Source organism: Epinephelus moara, chromosome 16, assembly GCF_006386435.1.
Source record: "Epinephelus moara isolate mb chromosome 16, YSFRI_EMoa_1.0, whole genome shotgun sequence".
NCBI lineage: Eukaryota > Metazoa > Chordata > Actinopteri > Perciformes > Serranidae > Epinephelus > Epinephelus moara.
Window position 1 is genome coordinate 1,901,858 of NC_065521.1, and position 18,596 is coordinate 1,920,453.

At 43.8% G+C, this 18,596-nt stretch overlaps 3 protein-coding genes across 3 annotated transcripts in view; all 3 read left to right on the top strand.

Annotated features, from left to right (window-relative positions):
- f7i (coagulation factor VIIi) overlaps positions 1 to 4,040 on the top strand; it is an 8,237-nt gene extending 4,197 nt beyond the window's left edge. Inside the window, exons 5-8 of the mRNA XM_050065326.1 lie at positions 512 to 649; positions 977 to 1,092; positions 2,598 to 2,718; positions 3,294 to 4,040. Of these exons, the coding sequence (XP_049921283.1) occupies positions 512 to 649; positions 977 to 1,092; positions 2,598 to 2,718; positions 3,294 to 3,925 (1,007 nt within the window). The 3' untranslated portion in view covers positions 3,926 to 4,040. The remainder of the gene's footprint in view (positions 1 to 511; positions 650 to 976; positions 1,093 to 2,597; positions 2,719 to 3,293) is intronic.
- Positions 4,041 to 4,843: 803 nt separating this feature from the next.
- On the top strand, positions 4,844 to 12,892 carry f10 (coagulation factor X). The gene is made up of 9 exons (XM_050065331.1): positions 4,844 to 5,115; positions 7,050 to 7,210; positions 9,036 to 9,060; positions 9,408 to 9,521; positions 9,804 to 9,935; positions 10,142 to 10,431; positions 10,753 to 10,870; positions 10,947 to 11,134; positions 11,955 to 12,892. Exons 1-9 carry the CDS (start codon positions 5,046 to 5,048, stop codon positions 12,375 to 12,377), a joined length of 1,521 nt encoding a protein of 506 aa, XP_049921288.1. The 5' UTR covers positions 4,844 to 5,045; the 3' UTR covers positions 12,378 to 12,892.
- A 1,331-nt stretch (positions 12,893 to 14,223) lies between these two features.
- On the top strand, positions 14,224 to 18,342 carry prozb (protein Z, vitamin K-dependent plasma glycoprotein b). Its single transcript, XM_050065325.1, has 8 exons — positions 14,224 to 14,457; positions 14,928 to 15,088; positions 15,179 to 15,203; positions 16,334 to 16,495; positions 16,569 to 16,700; positions 16,784 to 16,848; positions 16,938 to 17,076; positions 17,490 to 18,342. The coding sequence occupies exons 1-8, from the start codon at positions 14,364 to 14,366 to the stop codon at positions 18,182 to 18,184; spliced, it is 1,473 nt and encodes a 490-aa protein (XP_049921282.1). The 5' UTR covers positions 14,224 to 14,363; the 3' UTR covers positions 18,185 to 18,342.
- The last annotated feature ends 254 nt before the right edge of the window (positions 18,343 to 18,596 follow it).

An 18,596-nucleotide genomic window follows, 5' to 3' on the forward strand; every position in this document is an offset into this window, starting at 1 on the left:
GGGGGCAAACACTTTTTCACACAGGGCCATGTAGCTTTGGATTTTTTTCTTCCTCATTAATAAAACCCTTCATTTAAAAACTGCATTTTGTGTTTACTTGTGTTATCTTTGACTAATGTTTAAATTTGTTTGATGATCTGAAACATTTAAGTGTGGAAAACATGCAAAAAAGTAAGAAATCAGGAAGGGGGCAAACACTTTTTCACACCACTGTATATATATATATGAATCAAGTAAAAACAGTAACAAGTACAAGACAGATGTACTACACACAGCTGTAAAACTTTAACTAAAGGTGCCGTCTCTTTTACTGACCTGGTGAAGCTCCACATTTTGACCAATAAAAGGGATTTAAGCTAATAATAGTGTGGGCTGCTAACTGGAGTTTTACATACTGAAGTGTCTTTGTTATCTAACACATATATACATATATATATATATATATATATATATATATATATATGTATATGTATATATAAATCCCATTGTGTTAACTGTTATCTTCCTGTAGTGATAGAAGACATCCTGAAGTGTCTCTACCAGAACGGACACTGTCAACATTTCTGTGACGGCTCAGGACAAAGACGGAAATGTTTCTGTGCTGACGGATACAAACTGGGAGAAGACGGGCGGCAGTGTGTTGCTCAGGGTACAAATACCACCTGAATACTACTTCCTCTTCGTGCTTAGAAACTGACTTTAATGATTTATGGATTATTAATATACTGTCAAACAGCTGATTCTGATCTTAACATTGATCCAAACAAACTGAGATTTGTTAAAGAAAATATTTAGGTGTCGGCTCTGATCTGCCCCCTGGTAGACACATTTTTAATCCTCTGGTTACACATGAATACTAATCTGTTACTTTATCCTCCATTACATCTCAGAGAGAAGTACTTTAGTTACTTTTTTACTGAAATACTGGCTGGTACTCTGCAGTGAGTACTGTGATGGTTGTGTGTGTGTGTTGCAGTGGAGTATCCGTGTGGTCGGCTGCCTCCACAAGAAACAGGCCTGAACCAGACTGTGGTGGATCAGACCAGACTGGTGGGGTCCAACCACTGTCCCAAAGGAGACTGTCCCTGGCAGGTAACCTGAGTCCTGAAGGGGGCGCTACAGGAAACATCACGGGGTCATCAGTGTTGGGACCTGACTTCATCTCCAATTGAAGGATCAAAATGGCTACCAGGAATAATAGATAATTATTTTGATAATAATTAATAATTATTGATAATAATTAATAATTTTGTTAAATACTTAGACTTAATTTACAAGAAGCAGGAACTTTGAGTCTCCTCTTTGGGTGTAGCTATTCTGAAAGCCAATTTGAGTCTATGTGTATGTGATATATGTTGCAAAAGGTGCCCGGGTTAGTACAGAGGATGTTTAGTTGCATGCTACAGCACTTAGCTTTGGTGAAGCCAACTAACCAATAACCTAACTGCAACAATCAATAAAAACAAACAAATCACAATAATAACTCTGTGAAAACATCACATCAACACATGTCACGCAGACACTCATAAAGGCTAACTGTCCTGCTCAGCTCGTACTGCTGCACTAGCTTGTTATGTCCAGTTGTTTCGTTACCAGTCCATGAATGGATGGAGGGGAAAAAAGATGCTAAGGAGTGTTGCTTTCATTAGCAGGCAGTTGAAGGCTGGAAAGAGCTGTGGTTCCAGATTCAGTCTTTGCTGTGTCCTCGTTCCGAAGGAGCAGATCTGAGGAAGCTGGTCGCTCGGGCTCCTTGCAGAGTTAGACGTTGGGATGCTAACTCAACTTGGTTCTCCTTGTTGCTGGAGAGTTAGTTGCAAACGTTGTGTTTGGTGCACTTTATCAGTGTCTGTGTTACATATGAGTTATTATTGTGATTGCTGCAGTTAGGTCATTGGTTAGTTGGCATCACCAAAGCTAAGTGATGTTAGTTTGCTAATGCTGTTCACAGACAGTGCAGAGTCTTGCATGCTACTAAACATCCTCTGGCCTAACCCAGACCCTTTGCAACACATATCACATTCACATAGACTCACTCACATATTGGCTTCAACAGAGCTGCACCCAAAGAAGAGACTCGCTTCATCTCCTTTGACTTTGTCCTGACTGACCACACAGTCAGGAAAAACCTCCCCTGGTCTGAATCTGATCTGTGATTCGGCCATCTTGTAGTTCCTGGTTGTCAGCCATTTTGTTTTTAGCCCAGACAGCCTTGGTTTCACACCCACACCTTTTGTCTCTCTCTCACACACTGCTATTTAATGTAAATTAAGTCATTATTTTACATAATTAATATTTATTATTACTAATTATTAATTATTTCTGATTTTTCTCCATTTTGATAACTTGAACTACAAGTTCCTGATAATTGAAGATCTGTATCGAGGTCAGAGCAGCAGTATGTCCTAGATTTTAATTTCTTAAGTTATGTTGTGGTGTATTTGGCTCTGGAGTGCTGGTTTGATATGCCCTTTTAAAGTCAGGGGAAATGTGGCCTGAAAGTGGTGCCACAAAGAAATGCAGGGACACATCGATCTTCTGCTCTGAACTGAACTGAACCTGAAGGGTTAACGTCATCCATCTGTCCATCTGTCCGTCAGGTTCTGGTTCGGTTAAAAGGAAACAGTCACTGTGGCGGAGCTCTGATCAGTCCAAACTGGGTCGTCACCGCTGCCCACTGTATCCATGGCAACAACCCTCAAAGCCTCACTGTGGTGGCAGGTAACTCCTCTTCCTGTTCAGTCCACCTGCACATCTATAAATCACTGTCACATTAGCACGCTAATGTTGTTCAATTAACTTTATTTAAAAGTTGTTCTGTAAAGTTGTTTCTTGACATTTTGGAAAAGTTATTTCGTTATTTCAATGATTTGTAAAAATGTTTCTGTAAAGTTTTTTTAAAAAAATATTTTGTTAAAGATTTTCCCTAAAAAAAAAAAAAAAAAAATTGGTAGTTTTTTTTGTCAGTGTTTCATAAAAGTTGTTTTTGAGTAGTTTGCAAAAGTTGCTTCATATAGTTGTTTAATCTGTAAAGGTGTTTTAAAAAGTTATTCAGTAAAGTTGTTGTAAAAAAGTTGTTTATTAATTCGTTAAAAAAGTTAAAGTTAAATTATGTTTTTTTTTCCCCATAAATGTGACATTTGTAATGTCTTATTTAACAGTGTCTTTTTCAGTTTCTGTGGCACCGTGACGACACAACTTTGAAAATCATTCCGTAAAGTTGTTTTCTGAAGTTGCTCAGTAAAGTTGACATTTGTACTTTGTCGCATTTGACATTTTTTTCCCCTTGTTTCCAGGGGAACACAATTTGGACGTGGAAGAAGGCACCGAGCAGATCATACCTGTTTCCATGGCGATCTCCCATGACGGCTATGTACCGGCTACGGGTGACAGTGATGTCGCCTTGTTGCAGCTGAGTCGTCCTGTCACTCTGAACCGCCACGCCATCCCTGTCTGCCTGCCCACCAGAGACTTCGCTCAGCAGGAGCTCCTCCCAGTCCGCTACCACACCGTGTCAGGCTGGGGCAAGAGGACCAGCGGGGGCAACGCTGACATCTCCGGGGCCACGCCTGCTGTCCCGGTCTCCCCTGTCCTCCGTAGGATGTCCGTCCCCATCGTCCAGAACTCCCAGTGCTCCCAGAGAGCCCAGTTCAACTTCACTGACAACATGCTGTGTGCCGGATACCTGGAGGGTCGTCAGGAGAGCTGCCGTGGCGATGACGGGAGCCCGCTGGTCACACCCTACGGCTCCACACACTTCCTGATGGGCGTGGTCGGTTGGGGCCGGGGTTGTTCACACCCGGGGTATTATGGGGTGTACGCCAACATGGCCAACTTTGTGGACTGGGTGGAGGGCATCATGAAAGACCCGCCCACGATGATGACGATGGAGAAAGCTTTTGAGATGCTGGAACAGAAACTGGTTTAAAAATTTGATTTAATTCTTCAAATCATCAAAAGTTTTATTTCCCCTAAAATCATTAATCCGTGATATCGACATGCTGAATTCAACTTCACACAGAATAAACTCTGTTCATACATTACATTTTTTACAGCGTGTTCTTTGGTGTCAACATCTACATTTTTTAAGTACAGTCTACAATTAAGTTGCACAACAACATTAATAAAAAAATAAACCCACATCACTTACAAAGAATATTTTACCAAAGGTGCTAATATACAAAATAATACATTGTTTTGCACAATAATACAAAACACAATGTTTTTGTTTTGTTAAACAGTTCCATCATCTACTTAAAATACTAAAAAAAATTAAAACTGTCTCAAGAGGAACACATGTAAAACATACGTTATCATGACAAGGACATGTAATTTATGGGACATGTGGTTTACAGGGACATGTAATTTATGGGACATGTGGTTTACAGGGACATGTAATTTATGGGGCATGTGGTTTACAGGGACATGTAATTTATGGGGCATGTGGTTTACAAGGACATGTGGTTCATGAGGACATGTGGCTTACAGGGACACATGGTTTATGGGGACATGTGGTTTACTGGGACACGTGGTTCATGAGGACATGTGGCTTACAGGGACACATGGTTTATGGGGACATGTAGTTTACTGGGACATGTGGTTTATGGGGACATGTGGTTTACGGGGACATGTGGTCTTTTCAAGACTTTTCAAAGACTGATTTTAGATATTCACACACTAGTTTACGGAGTCATGTGGTTTGCATGGACATGTGGTTAGGCTCTGTGGTATTTGTAGTTTTACTGAAGTAAAGGGGTATCTTCAGTCTGTCTGTTGCAGCGATGCACTCTGGGAGTTGTAGTTGTCTTTCTATCAGTGAAGCAGAATATGTTTAAGCTCTCCCTTCTCCTGCCCTGCCTCCTGCCCCTCCTCCTCCCTCAGGTCACTGTCCTCCCTGTGGCCCCTCCCCCTCCGTCCCTCCTCCTCCCTCAGGTCACTGTCCTTCCTGTGGCCCCTCCCCCTCTGTCACTCCGTCCTACTGTCCACATTCAGACTGTGTTCCTTCATCTCATCACAGAATAATTCAAGCTCGCCGTCCACCCCGGGCCATGTTTTGGTTTCACCGCCTGTCCCTCGGCCTCCTGCTGCTGCACCTGGCCGCCACCGCCGCTCACGTAGGTATGTTGTCTACGATCTAAACTTAAATGTACAGGGAGCAAAGGATCAACAGAGTCATGGCGTTGGGGGAGAGTCTCATCATGTTGACTGTGTGTTGTGATGGTGGCTGTGTTTGGGGGGTTGTTGATTGGCGGCTGACAGGTGACATTTGACCCCGCCGGTTTGTGTGTTGACCTTGTTCAGATTTCAGATTTTTTTTAGATGATTGACAGCAACATGAAGCATACTGACATCTGATTGGACAGAAAGAACACTCACTGAGACTTGATTGGTCCAAAGTGACGTCATGAAACTTAAACTCAAAAACAATACATTTTCAGAGGTTTTGGGAGCTACGACCAGATTTAGGAGATTATCTGGACAAGTTCAAACACAACCTGATCGAACTCAGTAAGGTTCATCCTCTGAGGATCATGAACCAGAGTTCATCACAATCTGTCTGACAACAGCTGTCAACACATTTAACGTTAAACTTTACATGTTAATGTAACGATGGTACTAAAGGAGAAAATCATTAGGGTACATCTTTAGGGAACCATGAACCAAATCATTCAAACAGTTATATATTATATATATTTCCTCTGGGGAACATGAATATCTGAACCAAATTTCACCACATTCACCCCATAAATAAATTCAGCTTCACTTGATGAATTGGCAAAAATCATACATTACTTCTAGACTGATTTGGTTCATGGTTCCCTGAAGATGTAGCCTGATGATTTTCTTCTTTGGCTCCTGGTTCAGACATTCACGTTCCCCAGAGGATGAATCCTAAAGAATTCAACTTTCATCTGGCGTCAAATATTCTAACTGTCGAAACATTTCAGTCAAAACTTTAAATGTTAACCTCATGAGAGCACTTGAGGTCATTACAATACATCTTCAGGGAACCAAAAATCTGAACCCAATCATTCAAGCAGTTATGGTATTATTCCTCTGGGGAACATGAATTTCCATACATTTTTTTCCAATGGTGGTGTTAGAGGAAACAGTCTAAGGATCATTAATGTCTTTATGATCCATCCTCTGGGGAACATGAACTTCAGAACCTTTTTTGGCCAATTCATTGAGTAAATGTTGAGATATTTCGGGTAAAAACTTTGACACTCGATGACAAGGTGTGATAACCATTTATTTTTTAACTGATTCATCCTCTGAAGAACATGAATGTCTGAACTAAACGTCATGACAATCTACCCAAAAGTTAAAGGAGAAAATCATCAGGATACATCTTCAGGGAACCATGTATATTTCCTCTGGGGAACATGAATTTCTTTATGATTTTTGCCAATTCATCAAGTGAATCTTGATTTATTCATTGGGGGAATGTTATGAAATTTGGTTCAGATGTTCATGTTCCCCAGAGGATGGATCCTAAATAAATTTGTTATCCTCCAACTTTTCATTTAGCGCCACCAGTTCTCAAAGTTTTTACTTCAAATATCTCAAGATTTACTTTGTGAATATTGGCAAAAAAGGTGTATGAATTCATGTTCCCCAGAGGGTGAATCCTAAAGAACCCAAAGTTAAAGCAGAAAATCATCAGGATACATCTTCAGGCAACCATCAACCTGAACCAAAACCATTTTTTTCCGAGAATTTATCCTCTGGTGAATATGCATGTCTGATCATCACAATCCATCTAATAGTTCCTGAAATGTTTCACTTAAAATATTTTCGACGTCATGGTGGCGCCAGAGGACAGTCAGTAGGATTCATCCTCTGAGGAACATGAATTCATACATCTTTTTCGCCAATTCATCAGGTAACTCTTGAGAAATCTGAAGTAAAAAAATCAACAACAGATAAAAATCAGAGGATGATCAGTTCTTTTAGGATTCATCCTCTGAGGATCATCAATGAGTCGTGGTGGTGGTGAACATCAAACATCTGATCAGACCTTAACGACGACTTAACACTTTGTCTTTCAGTCTTTTTGGACGACGAGGTGGCCAATCAGGTTCTGACCCGCAGAAGACGAGCCAACAGCTTCTTGGAGGAGCTGAAACAAGGCAACATGGAGCGGGAGTGCATGGAGGAGCGCTGTGACTGGGAGGAGGCGCGAGAGATCTTCGAGGACAAAGACAAAACTGTACTAACCATCGACTAAAACACCACCGTCGAACAAAACCACACACCGCCACAAGTCCTAAACCAACACCCAAACTTTAGGGAATTGTTTATTAGCTTAGCTTAGCTTAAGCCAGCTTAACACACAACCAAATTGTAATCAGCTCATCCATGAATCAAAGATGACATTTGTGCCAAATCTGAGGACATTCCTTCAAACTGTTTTTAGTTCCACATTCACAGAAATGAGACGGACCAGGTCACAATGACCTTTGACCACCAAATTCTAGTCAACATCGAGTTCAAGATGACATTTGTGCCAAATTTGAGGGAATTCCTTCAAGGTGATATTACATTCACATGAATGAGACAGATGCAAGGTCACAATGACCACAAAATTAATAATCAGTTCAGTCATGAGTCCAAGTGGATGTTTGCGCCAAATTTGCGAAAACTCCCTCAAGGCCTTCTTTAGATATCACTGTCACATGAATGAGAGACACAAGGTAACAGTGACCTCGACCTTTGACAGCCAAATTGTAATCAATTCATCCACGAGTCAAAGATGACATTTGTGCCAAATTTGAGGACGTTCCCCTAAACTATTCTTACTTCCACATTCACAAAAATTAGAAAATGAGACGGACCAGGTCACAGTGACCTTTGACCATCAAAATTTAATCAGTTCGTCATTAATTCCAAGCGGATGTTTGTGCCAAATTTTAGTAAATTCCTTCAAGGTGTTTTTAAGATATCACATTTACATGAATCAGACAGACGTAAAGTCACACTGACCTTTGACAGCCAAATTTTAATCAATCTAGTCTTCAGTCCAAGTGGATATCTGTGCCAAATTTGATGAAATTTCCTTAAGGTGTTCTTGAGAGATCACAAGAATGAATGTCTATCAGGGGCGGCACGGTGGTGTGGTGGTTAGCACTCTCGCCTCACAGCAAGAGGGTTGCCGGTTCGATCCCAGGCGTGGGAGCCCTTCTGTGCGGAGTTTGCATGTTCTCTCCGTGTCAGCGTGGGTTCTCTCCGGGCACTCCGGCTTCCTCCCACAGTCCAAAGACATGCAGATTGGGGACTAGGTTAATTGATAACTCTAAATTGTCCGTAGGTGTGAATGTGAGCGTGAATGGTTGTTTGTCTCTATGTGTCAGCCCTGCGATAGTCTGGCGACCTGGCGACCTGTCCAGGGTGTACCCTGCCTCTCGCCCGATGTCAGCTGGGATAGGCTCCAGCCCCCCCGCGACCCTCAAGAGGATGAAGCGGTTAGAAGATGAATGAATGAATGAATGTCCATTAGAATGAGACAAATGAGGTCAGTGTCCTTCAAGGTGTTCCTAAGGTATCACATCCACATAAATGAGATACCAAAGTCTAATCAGTTCATTCTTCAGTCCAAGGGGACGTTTGTGCCAAGTTTGAAGAGTTCCCTTTAAGGCCTTCTTGAGATATATTGTTCACATGAATGAGACGGAAAGATAACCCGAAAACATGAATGAATGAGATGGAAGCAAGATCACAGTGACCTTTACCTTTGAACACCAAATTCTAATAAGTTTATCATTGAGTCCAACTGGACGTTTGTGCCAAATCTGAGGGAATTCCTTCAAGGCCAAGAGGGATGAGACAGACGATGTAAGAATAACCTTGACCTTTGACTACCACAGCCTTGTCGATTCATCGTTCACTCAATGATGTTTGTACCAAATTTATGTCTGGGTCGTGGCTGTCACAGTCGCTGAGGCTTAAACCCACATGAACTTTTCTGTTCTGAGACCAGCTGATGTGATTTTACATTCTTTTGAACTGACTGTGATTTTTTTTTTCTTCTGTTGCAGGATGAATTTTGGGCCAAATACGTTGGTAAGATGTTCGTTCAGTTTCGTCAGTTACTGAACCAAAGGGCTAATTTAGAAACCCTGACAGTTTGCACAGTGAGGATGTGCTACATGGTGATTCAGGTGTTAGGGGTGATATCAGGTGCTGGAACCAAAGCAGGAAATGTACCTACAAGAAACTAGATTACAGGAAGTAACTGAACCCTGAACTGAGCTTTGTAAAGTCCAAATATTACCAATGAAAGCAGGAATTGAAACGCTGCCTCCTATTGGCTGGTCTACGGCTCTGACGTTCAAATCTATGTGTCAAACTTTGTCAACATTTGAGAGTTCTTGTCATCTGACCTCGGTCTGCTCTGTTTGTTCCTGCAGATGGCGATGCATGCGATTCCATGCCCTGCGCTCATCAAGGACTCTGCAAAGATGGGATCGGCAGCTACACCTGCTACTGCCAGCCCGGGTACCAGGGCTTCAACTGTGAAATCGGTACAGAACCACAGTCCCTCTGGAGGGTGGGGCTCAACCTTGACCCCACGTCTTTAAACCAGATCCTTACCCATCACAGAAACATGGAACCCTCCTGGATCACGTCTCCATTTCCTGTTTCTCTTGAATGAACCCTTTGTTCCTGTCAGGTTGTTGTGTTAATGTCAACACATCATCATGAACCTGTTCAGCTGGGTCGTCTAACAGCAGGGTATCGGAGGTACCTGGTGTGTGGTCCGAACTCTGGCCCTGGACGTGACGGTGTTTCCTTTGTCTTTGCAGTTATTCCTGAGCTCTGTGAGAATAAAAATGGAGGCTGCCAACACTTCTGCAACGTGGTGCGAGGAAACGTTGAGTGCTCCTGCGCCAACGGATACTTCCTGGGACCAGATTACAAATCCTGTGACTCCAATGGTGAAGCAGACTCCACGTGGTCTTGTTGTATCAGTTAATCTCAATGTTTCTGGTTGGAGAGATAAAGAGTGCTGAGGCCTCGTTACGTGGTGACGAGTCCTAAAGGTTTCTCAAACATACTGTTGCACTGCCATCAGGACAGATAGAATTATCAGGCTCTACGTTCTACTCCCTGTCTGATCTCAACTTCACGTCATCTCTTACAGAACCCTTCAAATGCGGTGCCGTCATCAGCGGAAAGACCCGGACTGTTTTCAGGTATGAGCGCCAGAACACCACAAAGGAGGACGCCACTGGGTCCAACCTGACGGACCTCAGCACCAACTCCACCCAGCACCAGTCCATGTCCAACACGTCCTCACTTCCTGGGAACAGCAGCAATGATAGGGTCCTTCCACAGTTTGTGATCTTTGAAGAGGAGATCTTGTCTGAGAACGTGGGTACGACCCGCATTGTCAACGGAGAGGACTGTCCACCGGGACAATGTCCATGGCAGGTAGAAACACCTTCTCTTTTAGAATCAAAGGAAAAACTGCTGCTGCTGATGATGATGATGATGATAATGTCCTTAAATAAGAGAATAAGGAACAACATAGAGGAAAAGACGCCCATAGCAGAGGACACACCAGGGAGTGTGGACACCTGGCAGTCCATTATTGTCCAGGTGTCCATTAATGTCTCTACACGGACATCTGAATGTCCATATCAGCCCATTAATGTCTCCAGATGGACCCTTAGGAGTCCATATTTGACATGGGTCCATACCTGCAGATGTTGTGTATTGTTAACCCTTCTATTTCCCGCCTGGTCCTCACAGGCTCTCCTCCTGAACGAGGAGGACCGAGGGTTCTGCGGAGGAACCATCCTCAACGAGTATATCATTCTGACCGCCGCCCACTGCATGAACCAATCACGCTACATCTATGTCAAGCTGGGTAGGTCTGATGAACCAATGCGTTTAGGTGTTGACGTACAGAGCTTGAGTGTCTGAAACACTGTGTGTGTCCTCAGGTGAGTTTGACGTGGCGGTGGAGCACGGGAATGAAGCCACGCACCAGGTGGAGACCATCATCACCCACAACAAGTACAGACCAGACACCTACCACAACGATATCGCCCTCATCAAACTGGCCACGCCCATCACCTTCACCAGATACATCCTGCCCGCCTGCATCCCAGAGGCCGACTTCGCTGAGAAGGTGAACCTTTGGTTGCTCCGTTCACAATAAACAACTTGCTGTTTTACTCAGTGATCATGTACCTGACTATTTCTTGTTGCCAGGCAACCAGTGTAGCTGTCAGGAAGTTACTGGTCCGTGCCGAGAGGTAGTCCGACCTGTAATTCCCGAACGCTGAAACGGCTAACTGTTGTTTTGACATTTGATTTCTGTACAAATTAAACAACCAGATAACGAGTTCATTTTGGCTAGCTTTTTCCAGTCTTTATGCTAAGCTAAACTAGCTGTTTCTACCTGTTTCCAGTCTTAATGCTAAGTTCAGATAGCTATTACCCTATTTCAAGTCTTTAAGCTAAGCTAAACTAGCTGTTTCCAGTCTTTATGCAAATCTAAGCTAGCTGCTCCCGTTTCCAGTCTTTATGCTAAGCTAAACTAGCTGTTTCTACCTGTTTCCAGTCTTAATGCTAAGCTCAGATAGCTATTACTCTATTTCAAGTCTTTAAGCTAAGCTAAATTAGCTGTTTCCAGTCTTTATGCAAATCTAAGCTAGCTGCTCCCGTTTCCAGTCTTTATACTAAGCTGTTTCCCTCTGTTTCTAGTTTTTATGCTAAGCTAAGGTAGTTGCCTCCCTCTGTTTCCAGTCTTTATGCTAAGCTAAACTAGCTGTTTCCACCTGTTTCCTGTCTTTATGCTTAGCTAAGATAGCTGTTTCCTGTTTTAACACTAAGCTAAGCTAGCTGTTTCCAGTTTTAATGCTAAGCTAACCAGCAGCTCACACATCCTGTACCAACATGAGAGTAACTGATAGTATTCTAACGCGCATCTCCTCCTTCCTGTGCAGGTGCTGATGCGACAGTCGGAGGGCATCGTAAGCGGTTTCGGCCGTGTCGGCGAGGGGCGGCAGCCATCCCAGATCCTGCAGCGTCTTGCCCTACCCTATGTGGATCGACACACCTGCATCGAATCCACCCAGCTGCGAATCTCCTTCCGCATGTTCTGCGCAGGCTACGACACAATAGCCAAGGACGCCTGCCAAGGTGACAGCGGTGGGCCGCACGTCACAAGCTACGGCAACACCTACTTCATCACCGGCATTGTGAGCTGGGGTGAAGGCTGCGCACGCAAAGGCAAATATGGCATCTACACTCAGGTGTCCAAGTACATCCGCTGGATCAACGACGGCATCGAGAAACTGGTGCCCAAAGAGCAGGGCGGCGGCACGGCAAGGAGGCGCCGTGGAGCCATCCAAAGGCTGGTTCTGTAAGACGCTGCCCGCCGGTTTTCATTGGTTGAGACCATCAAGCAGAGATCAGCCACACTTTGTGTGTCTCATGTAATCATTGATGTTTCCACGTCACAAACTCTGAACAACTTTTATCATCTGACAACATTTAAAAAACCAACAGTCTTAAAGCTGCAGTCATTACTATGTTTGGCCACTGGGGGGCAGCACAACACCCTGGCAATAACAATACTCAACCTATGATTAGCTTCTAGTGGCTAACACGTTAGCAAACAGCAGAGAACCATGATCACTGACAGGGTCCTTTATAACTGTAGGCGTTCCTCAGGGTTCTGTTCTCGGTCCCTTGATATTTGAGTTAACAAGGCTTTAATGAGGCAGCAGATCTGTAATCAGCTTGTAAAGCAGTCGTTGCTAACACGTTAGCATACGTTAGCGTTCAGTCTTGTTAAAACATTTGAAATGTGTGTGTTTCCTGTGTTGTTTATCAGCCACTGTCAGGAATGAACTTTTAAAAATAAAGAAATATAATAACATGACAACAGTCTGAAGTTTTGTGTCATTGAAATTAAAATATTCCAAATTTTATATTTAATTGTTCTCAGTTTCTTCATTGAAACTTAAAGCATTTTATCAGTCGTAAAAATGCAGAGATTTATATAAAAAATATAAATGTTTCCTTTCACCTTAAATCTGTTCAGTTATTTAGAGTTTTTACATTTTATATTTTTATTCATACTTTCAAATTTGAGCCTAAACATCAGAGTTTATTGGAAATAAAATAACAATAATAATAACAATAATAATAATAATAATAATGATAATAATAATAAACAAGGTCACAAAGTGCACGAAAGTAAAACAATAAAAATACATTCATTCATTAATTTCCCCCACACATAGAGACAGACATTCAAACTCACATTCACATCTACGGACAATTTAGAGTCACCAATTAACCTGCATGTCTTTGGACTGTGGGAGGAAGCTGGAGCACCTGGAGGAAACCCACACTGACACAGGTAGAACATGTCAGAGCACCTGGAGGAAATCCACGCTGACACAGGCAGAACATGTCAAAGCACCTGGAGGAAATCCACGCTGACACAGGGAGAACATGTCAGAGCACCTGGAGGAAACCCACGCTGACACGGGGAGAACATGTTAGAGCACCTGGAGGAAACCCACGCTGACACGGGGAGAACATGTCAGAGCATCTGGAGGAAACCCACGCTGACACAGAGAGAACATGTCAGAGCACCTGGAGGAAACCCACGCTGACACAGGGAGAACATGTCAGAGCACCTGGAGGAAACTCACGGTGACAGAGGGAGAACATGTCAGAGCACCTGGAGGAAACTCACGGTGACACGGGTTTCGACAAAAAAAATATAGTTAAGTAATTAAAACATTATCAAAGTTATTGATGAGTCAGACAATGACTCAGCAGCTGCTCTGATAATGAATCAATCAGACTGATCAGTAGAAGCTGTTTGAAGACGTCACTTTTGGAAGTGGAGACAGAAAATAAAGACTTAAATGTGTTGGTCTGGAGATATTTTTAAAAACACAGTGACCACCTCCACCTGTCCGTCTCCGTGTTCTGTCCTGGATCATGTGAAATGATTAATCTCTTGTTTGTCTCAAATAAACAAACCTCGGCTGTGCTGCTTGTTTTGTGAGGTTTCTCTGAGGAGAGGTCAGAGTCCACAGCGGGGACACGGCATTTACTCTGTTAACTCTTTAGAGAAACTGATCCGACAGTAATTTACAACTTTCATCACATTCATTTACAGATAAACATAGAGAGGAGTCGTCTGTGAACGCAGTGATGTCTGGTCAGATTTATAATAAGTGACGTCTGGATATTTTTATTTTCCGTGTTTCAGACTCTTTAACGACAGATTCAGGATTTCAGGTCACAGATGTTTCATGAAGCAGCCGTGACTCATCGCTGTTTGTGTGTGTGTGTGTGTGTGTGCGTGCGTGTGTAGCGGAGTCAGTGTCATGGCGGCCAGCATCATGTCGGTTCGTTGTCCAGCGTCTCTTCTGTGTCTCTACGCCTTCGCTTGTTTCCTTCAGGTTCTCATCCAAGGACAAGGTAAGACCTCTGACCTCTGGGGCCCTTTCCTCAGATTGCAGTTTGTCCGTTAAATAAAGATTTAAAGTCTTCAGTTTGACGTTAAACCAAACGAATCACGTTAAAGTTCCAGCTCAAACTGGAAATGTACGGAGTCCGGACGTACTCCAAAAACACGCCAGAGGTTTTTTGGTTTCTGTGTCGTAACGTGTAGTTAGCATGTTTTAACTTATATCAAAAAAGACAGTTGTGACGAGCACTGACTCAGTCTGAATTTATTTTAACTATCAGTATACTGTGAATTACAATAAGATTATTGATCGATATTAAATGTATAAATAAATATGTAAAAAGTGGATTGTTTATATAAAAGTACAAACAAACGTAACTTTCTTTCTTATACTTAAAATGATGATGTCATGAGTATTTCTGTTCAACTGCATCATAATGATGGTATATTAATTATACTGTGAATTAAAATCTGTTCAAAGTGTTTCAGCTTCCTCGGAGGCAGGACGTGTTCCTGCGGTCCAGACGGGCCAACCTGTTCCTAGTGGAGGAGATCCTGCAGGGGAACCTGGAGCGCGAGTGTTACGAGGAGACGTGCAGCTGGGAAGAAGCACGCGAGTACTTCGAGGACACCAAGAAGACGGTACGACTCTCAGCCATCAAAAACACGTGTCACACACAGCAAATTAAAACGTGTCTGTAAACTGGTTCTAACTGGTTTGTTTCTCTGTAGATGGAATTCTGGACTGTTTACGTCGGTGAGTTTTTACGATACCTGGACACTGACGATACTGTTTGTTAGTACTGACTATTTATTGATATCTGTGGACTCTAACAACTACAGTCAGCCCGAAAACTGAAATGCTACAAGGAAGGATGAGAGCCATACGGAAACAATGAATAAAGTCATGATATTAAACTTTATGAGACTGACTTCATAGGAATCTATGAGACAGAAGAGTGAACTCATAAATTCGTGAGACATAAAAATCGGAATTTACAATTTTTTTTTAAAAATTAAACGTATAAAATGTATCACAAGTTTAATCTCGTGAATTTACAACTTTTCCTTGTAAATGTTACGACTTTATTTCCTCTAAATTAATTACTCTCGGAATATTGTGACGTCATTCTTAAAATCAACGCTAATATTTTTAATGTGGCCGAAATCCTCCGTCATTAAAACACAATGAAAACTTTATCAATGATTTTTAACTGTGTCTGACGCTGAGTTAAATCTGATCGGTGTGATTGATCTGTGATCAGATGGCGATCAGTGTGATTGATCTGTGATCAGATGGCGATCGGTGTGATTGATCTGTGATCAGATGCGGTCAGTGTGATTGATCTGTGATCAGATGGCGATCGGTTGATCTGTGATCAGATGGCGATCGGTTGATCTGTGATCAGATGGCGATCAGTGTGATTGATCCGTGATCAGATGGCGATCGGTGCGATTGATTTGTGATCAGATGGCGATCAGTGTGATTGATCTGTGATCAGATGGCGATCAGTGTGATTGATCTGTGATCAGATGGCGATCAGTATGATTGATCTGTGATCAGATGCGGCCAGTGTGATTGATCTGTGATCAGATGGTGATCGGTTGATCTGTGATCAGATGGCGATCAGTGTGATTGATCTGTGATCAGATGGCGATCGGTGCGATTGATCTGTGATCAGATGGCGATCAGTGTAATTGATCTGTGATCAGATGGCGAGCAGTGTGATTGATCTGTGATCAGATGGCGATCAGTGTGATTGATCTGTGATCAGCGTGATTGATCTGTGATCAGATGCGATCAGTGTGATTGATCTGTGATCAGATGGCGATCAGTGTGATTGATCTGTGATCAGATGGTGATCAGTGTGATTGATCTGTGATCAGATGGCGATCAGTGCGATCCCGACCCCTGCCTCCATGGAGGAAACTGCACTGACAGAGTGGGCGGGTTCAACTGCTCCTGCCCCGCCTCCCACTACGGCCCTGTCTGTGAACTGGAAGTTCTGGGAGACAGAGGACAGCCGCCCGTAGCGCCACAGTTCAGAGGTTTGGACCACGCCCACAATGACAGTTAGCCCCACCTCCTTCAATATACATGTCTCATTGTCGTGTGTCTTAGAGTTCGCAGAGTGTCCAACTGACGGCCCGACGGCGTGTCACCAGCTGTGCACGGCATCCTACTACTCCTTCACCTGCTCCTGCATGCCAGGATTCAAACTGCAGATGGATGGGCGGAGCTGCCTTCCTGAGGGTCTGACACCACCGTCGCCATAAGCCTTAAACATTTCCTGAGCAGCTGTAACGGGTGAACTAACCTCGTCTTTGTGTCCGCAGTCACGTTTCCCTGTGGGCAACTTCCTGACCAGGTCAACACGTCGGTGTCTGCGTGGCCCTGGCAGGTACAACCGTCTCAGCCAGTCACAGCCAGTCACAGCCAGCTGTCAGTTCATTGGTTACTCTTCATCATGTGGTTGTTTTGCTCCTCCAGGTGTCCCTGCTGGACAGCAGAGGAGCGGAGCTTTGTGAAGGTGTGGTGCTTGGTCGACGCTCCGTCCTGACCGCCGCCCGCTGCCTCGTCCAGGACTCGGCGTCCAACCTCCGACCCTCCAACTTCGCCGTGGTCGCCGGTACCGAGCACTGTTTCACTGCTGTAATACCAGGCCAAAAGTATGTGGACAGGTGAGAGTTAAGGGATTCTTAGTCGGGGTTTAAGAGGTGTAGATTTCAGACACATAAAGTGTAACGTCCCTTAACTTAAGGGAAATAACTTTACCATTCACTTAAACATTTTCAGACTCCAAAACTTTAAGGGGGATTGTTCAGATTTAATGGATTATCTGCAGGTTAAGGGGTTCCTAAAGGGTTGAATCAATTCACACTTAAAGGAAAAATTAAGGTGTTTTATTTGGTCCTTAAATCATGAAGATAATCCTTAAAAGACTGATGACATCACTGTCTCAAACCGCTGTCCACTTACTTTTGGCCAACATGTCCTTCAAAATAAAAGCCTGCTGGATGATATTAACGTCTTGTCTCCTAGGTGACGACGACAAGATGGTGGTCGTCCCCGTGCGGGCGCTGTACATCCATGAACGTTTCCGTGCAGGTCACCACGACAACGACCTCGCCCTCCTTGAGCTGACCCGCCCCTTGCCCTTTAGTTCCACCCTCATCCACCTCTGCCTGCCCACCAAGGACTTCTGTGAAAACATCCTGATGCATTCTGGGACGAGGGGCGTGGCTGGGGGGCGGGGCGTCGGTCGGACTCAGGAGCTGGTCTACATGACGCTGGCCGAGTGCCGCCGTCAGCTCAATGTGTCGCATCCGCTCAGCAACAAAATGTTCTGCATGAGGAGGCACGATGGAGCCGAGCCAGCCCAGGGGAGCCCGAATGGAGCTGCAGGGAAACAAAATGGCACCCGGGGGACGCCAAACGGAGCTGAAAACTATGACAGCAGCAGGACAAAGGTTCAGAAGTCCTCAGAAGACCAGTTGAGGTCAGAGGTCAGCCGCTGTGGCGACCTGTTGCCGGGGACTCCGGTTGCCACAGTCGAGCATGGGACGGCGTTTCTGACGGGGTTGCTGATGTCATGGTCCTCGGGCTGCGAGGATGGTGGTGGCAGCGGTCTGGTGTTTACCAAAGTGTCCCGTTACCTGGGCTGGATCAAACCAAGGCTAGAGGAGGCCGAGGATCACATGACCCCGCAAGTCAACCAGTACCCTGAGAACCGCTGACCGCCGCCGCTGTCATCGCCGCCATCTTTCAAACTGTTTCAAAGTCACTCAAAACCTGCTGGTGTCTGTGTCCATCTGTCCTTCTGTCACGTGGCTCTTCCTGTCTGTCTTATTTTAGTAAACATTTTTTTCTTCAATAAAATGAAAATGATCAGAAAGTTCAGCGTCCGTCCTCATCTGATGACATCACAGCCTCATGAGTCAGTCCTGCCGTCCTCGTTTGACGACACTTTCATGTAGTTTTTGTGTTTGCACATCAACATGAACAGATTTGTACTTAAGGACACACCCATCATTTTTCAGACATTTAATTTATATTTGTTGGACTTTCTATAAATATTTTTCCCGACTATTTATCAATATTTGTTGGACACGTTATTAAAACTTTATAAATATTTCAGACATTTTATTT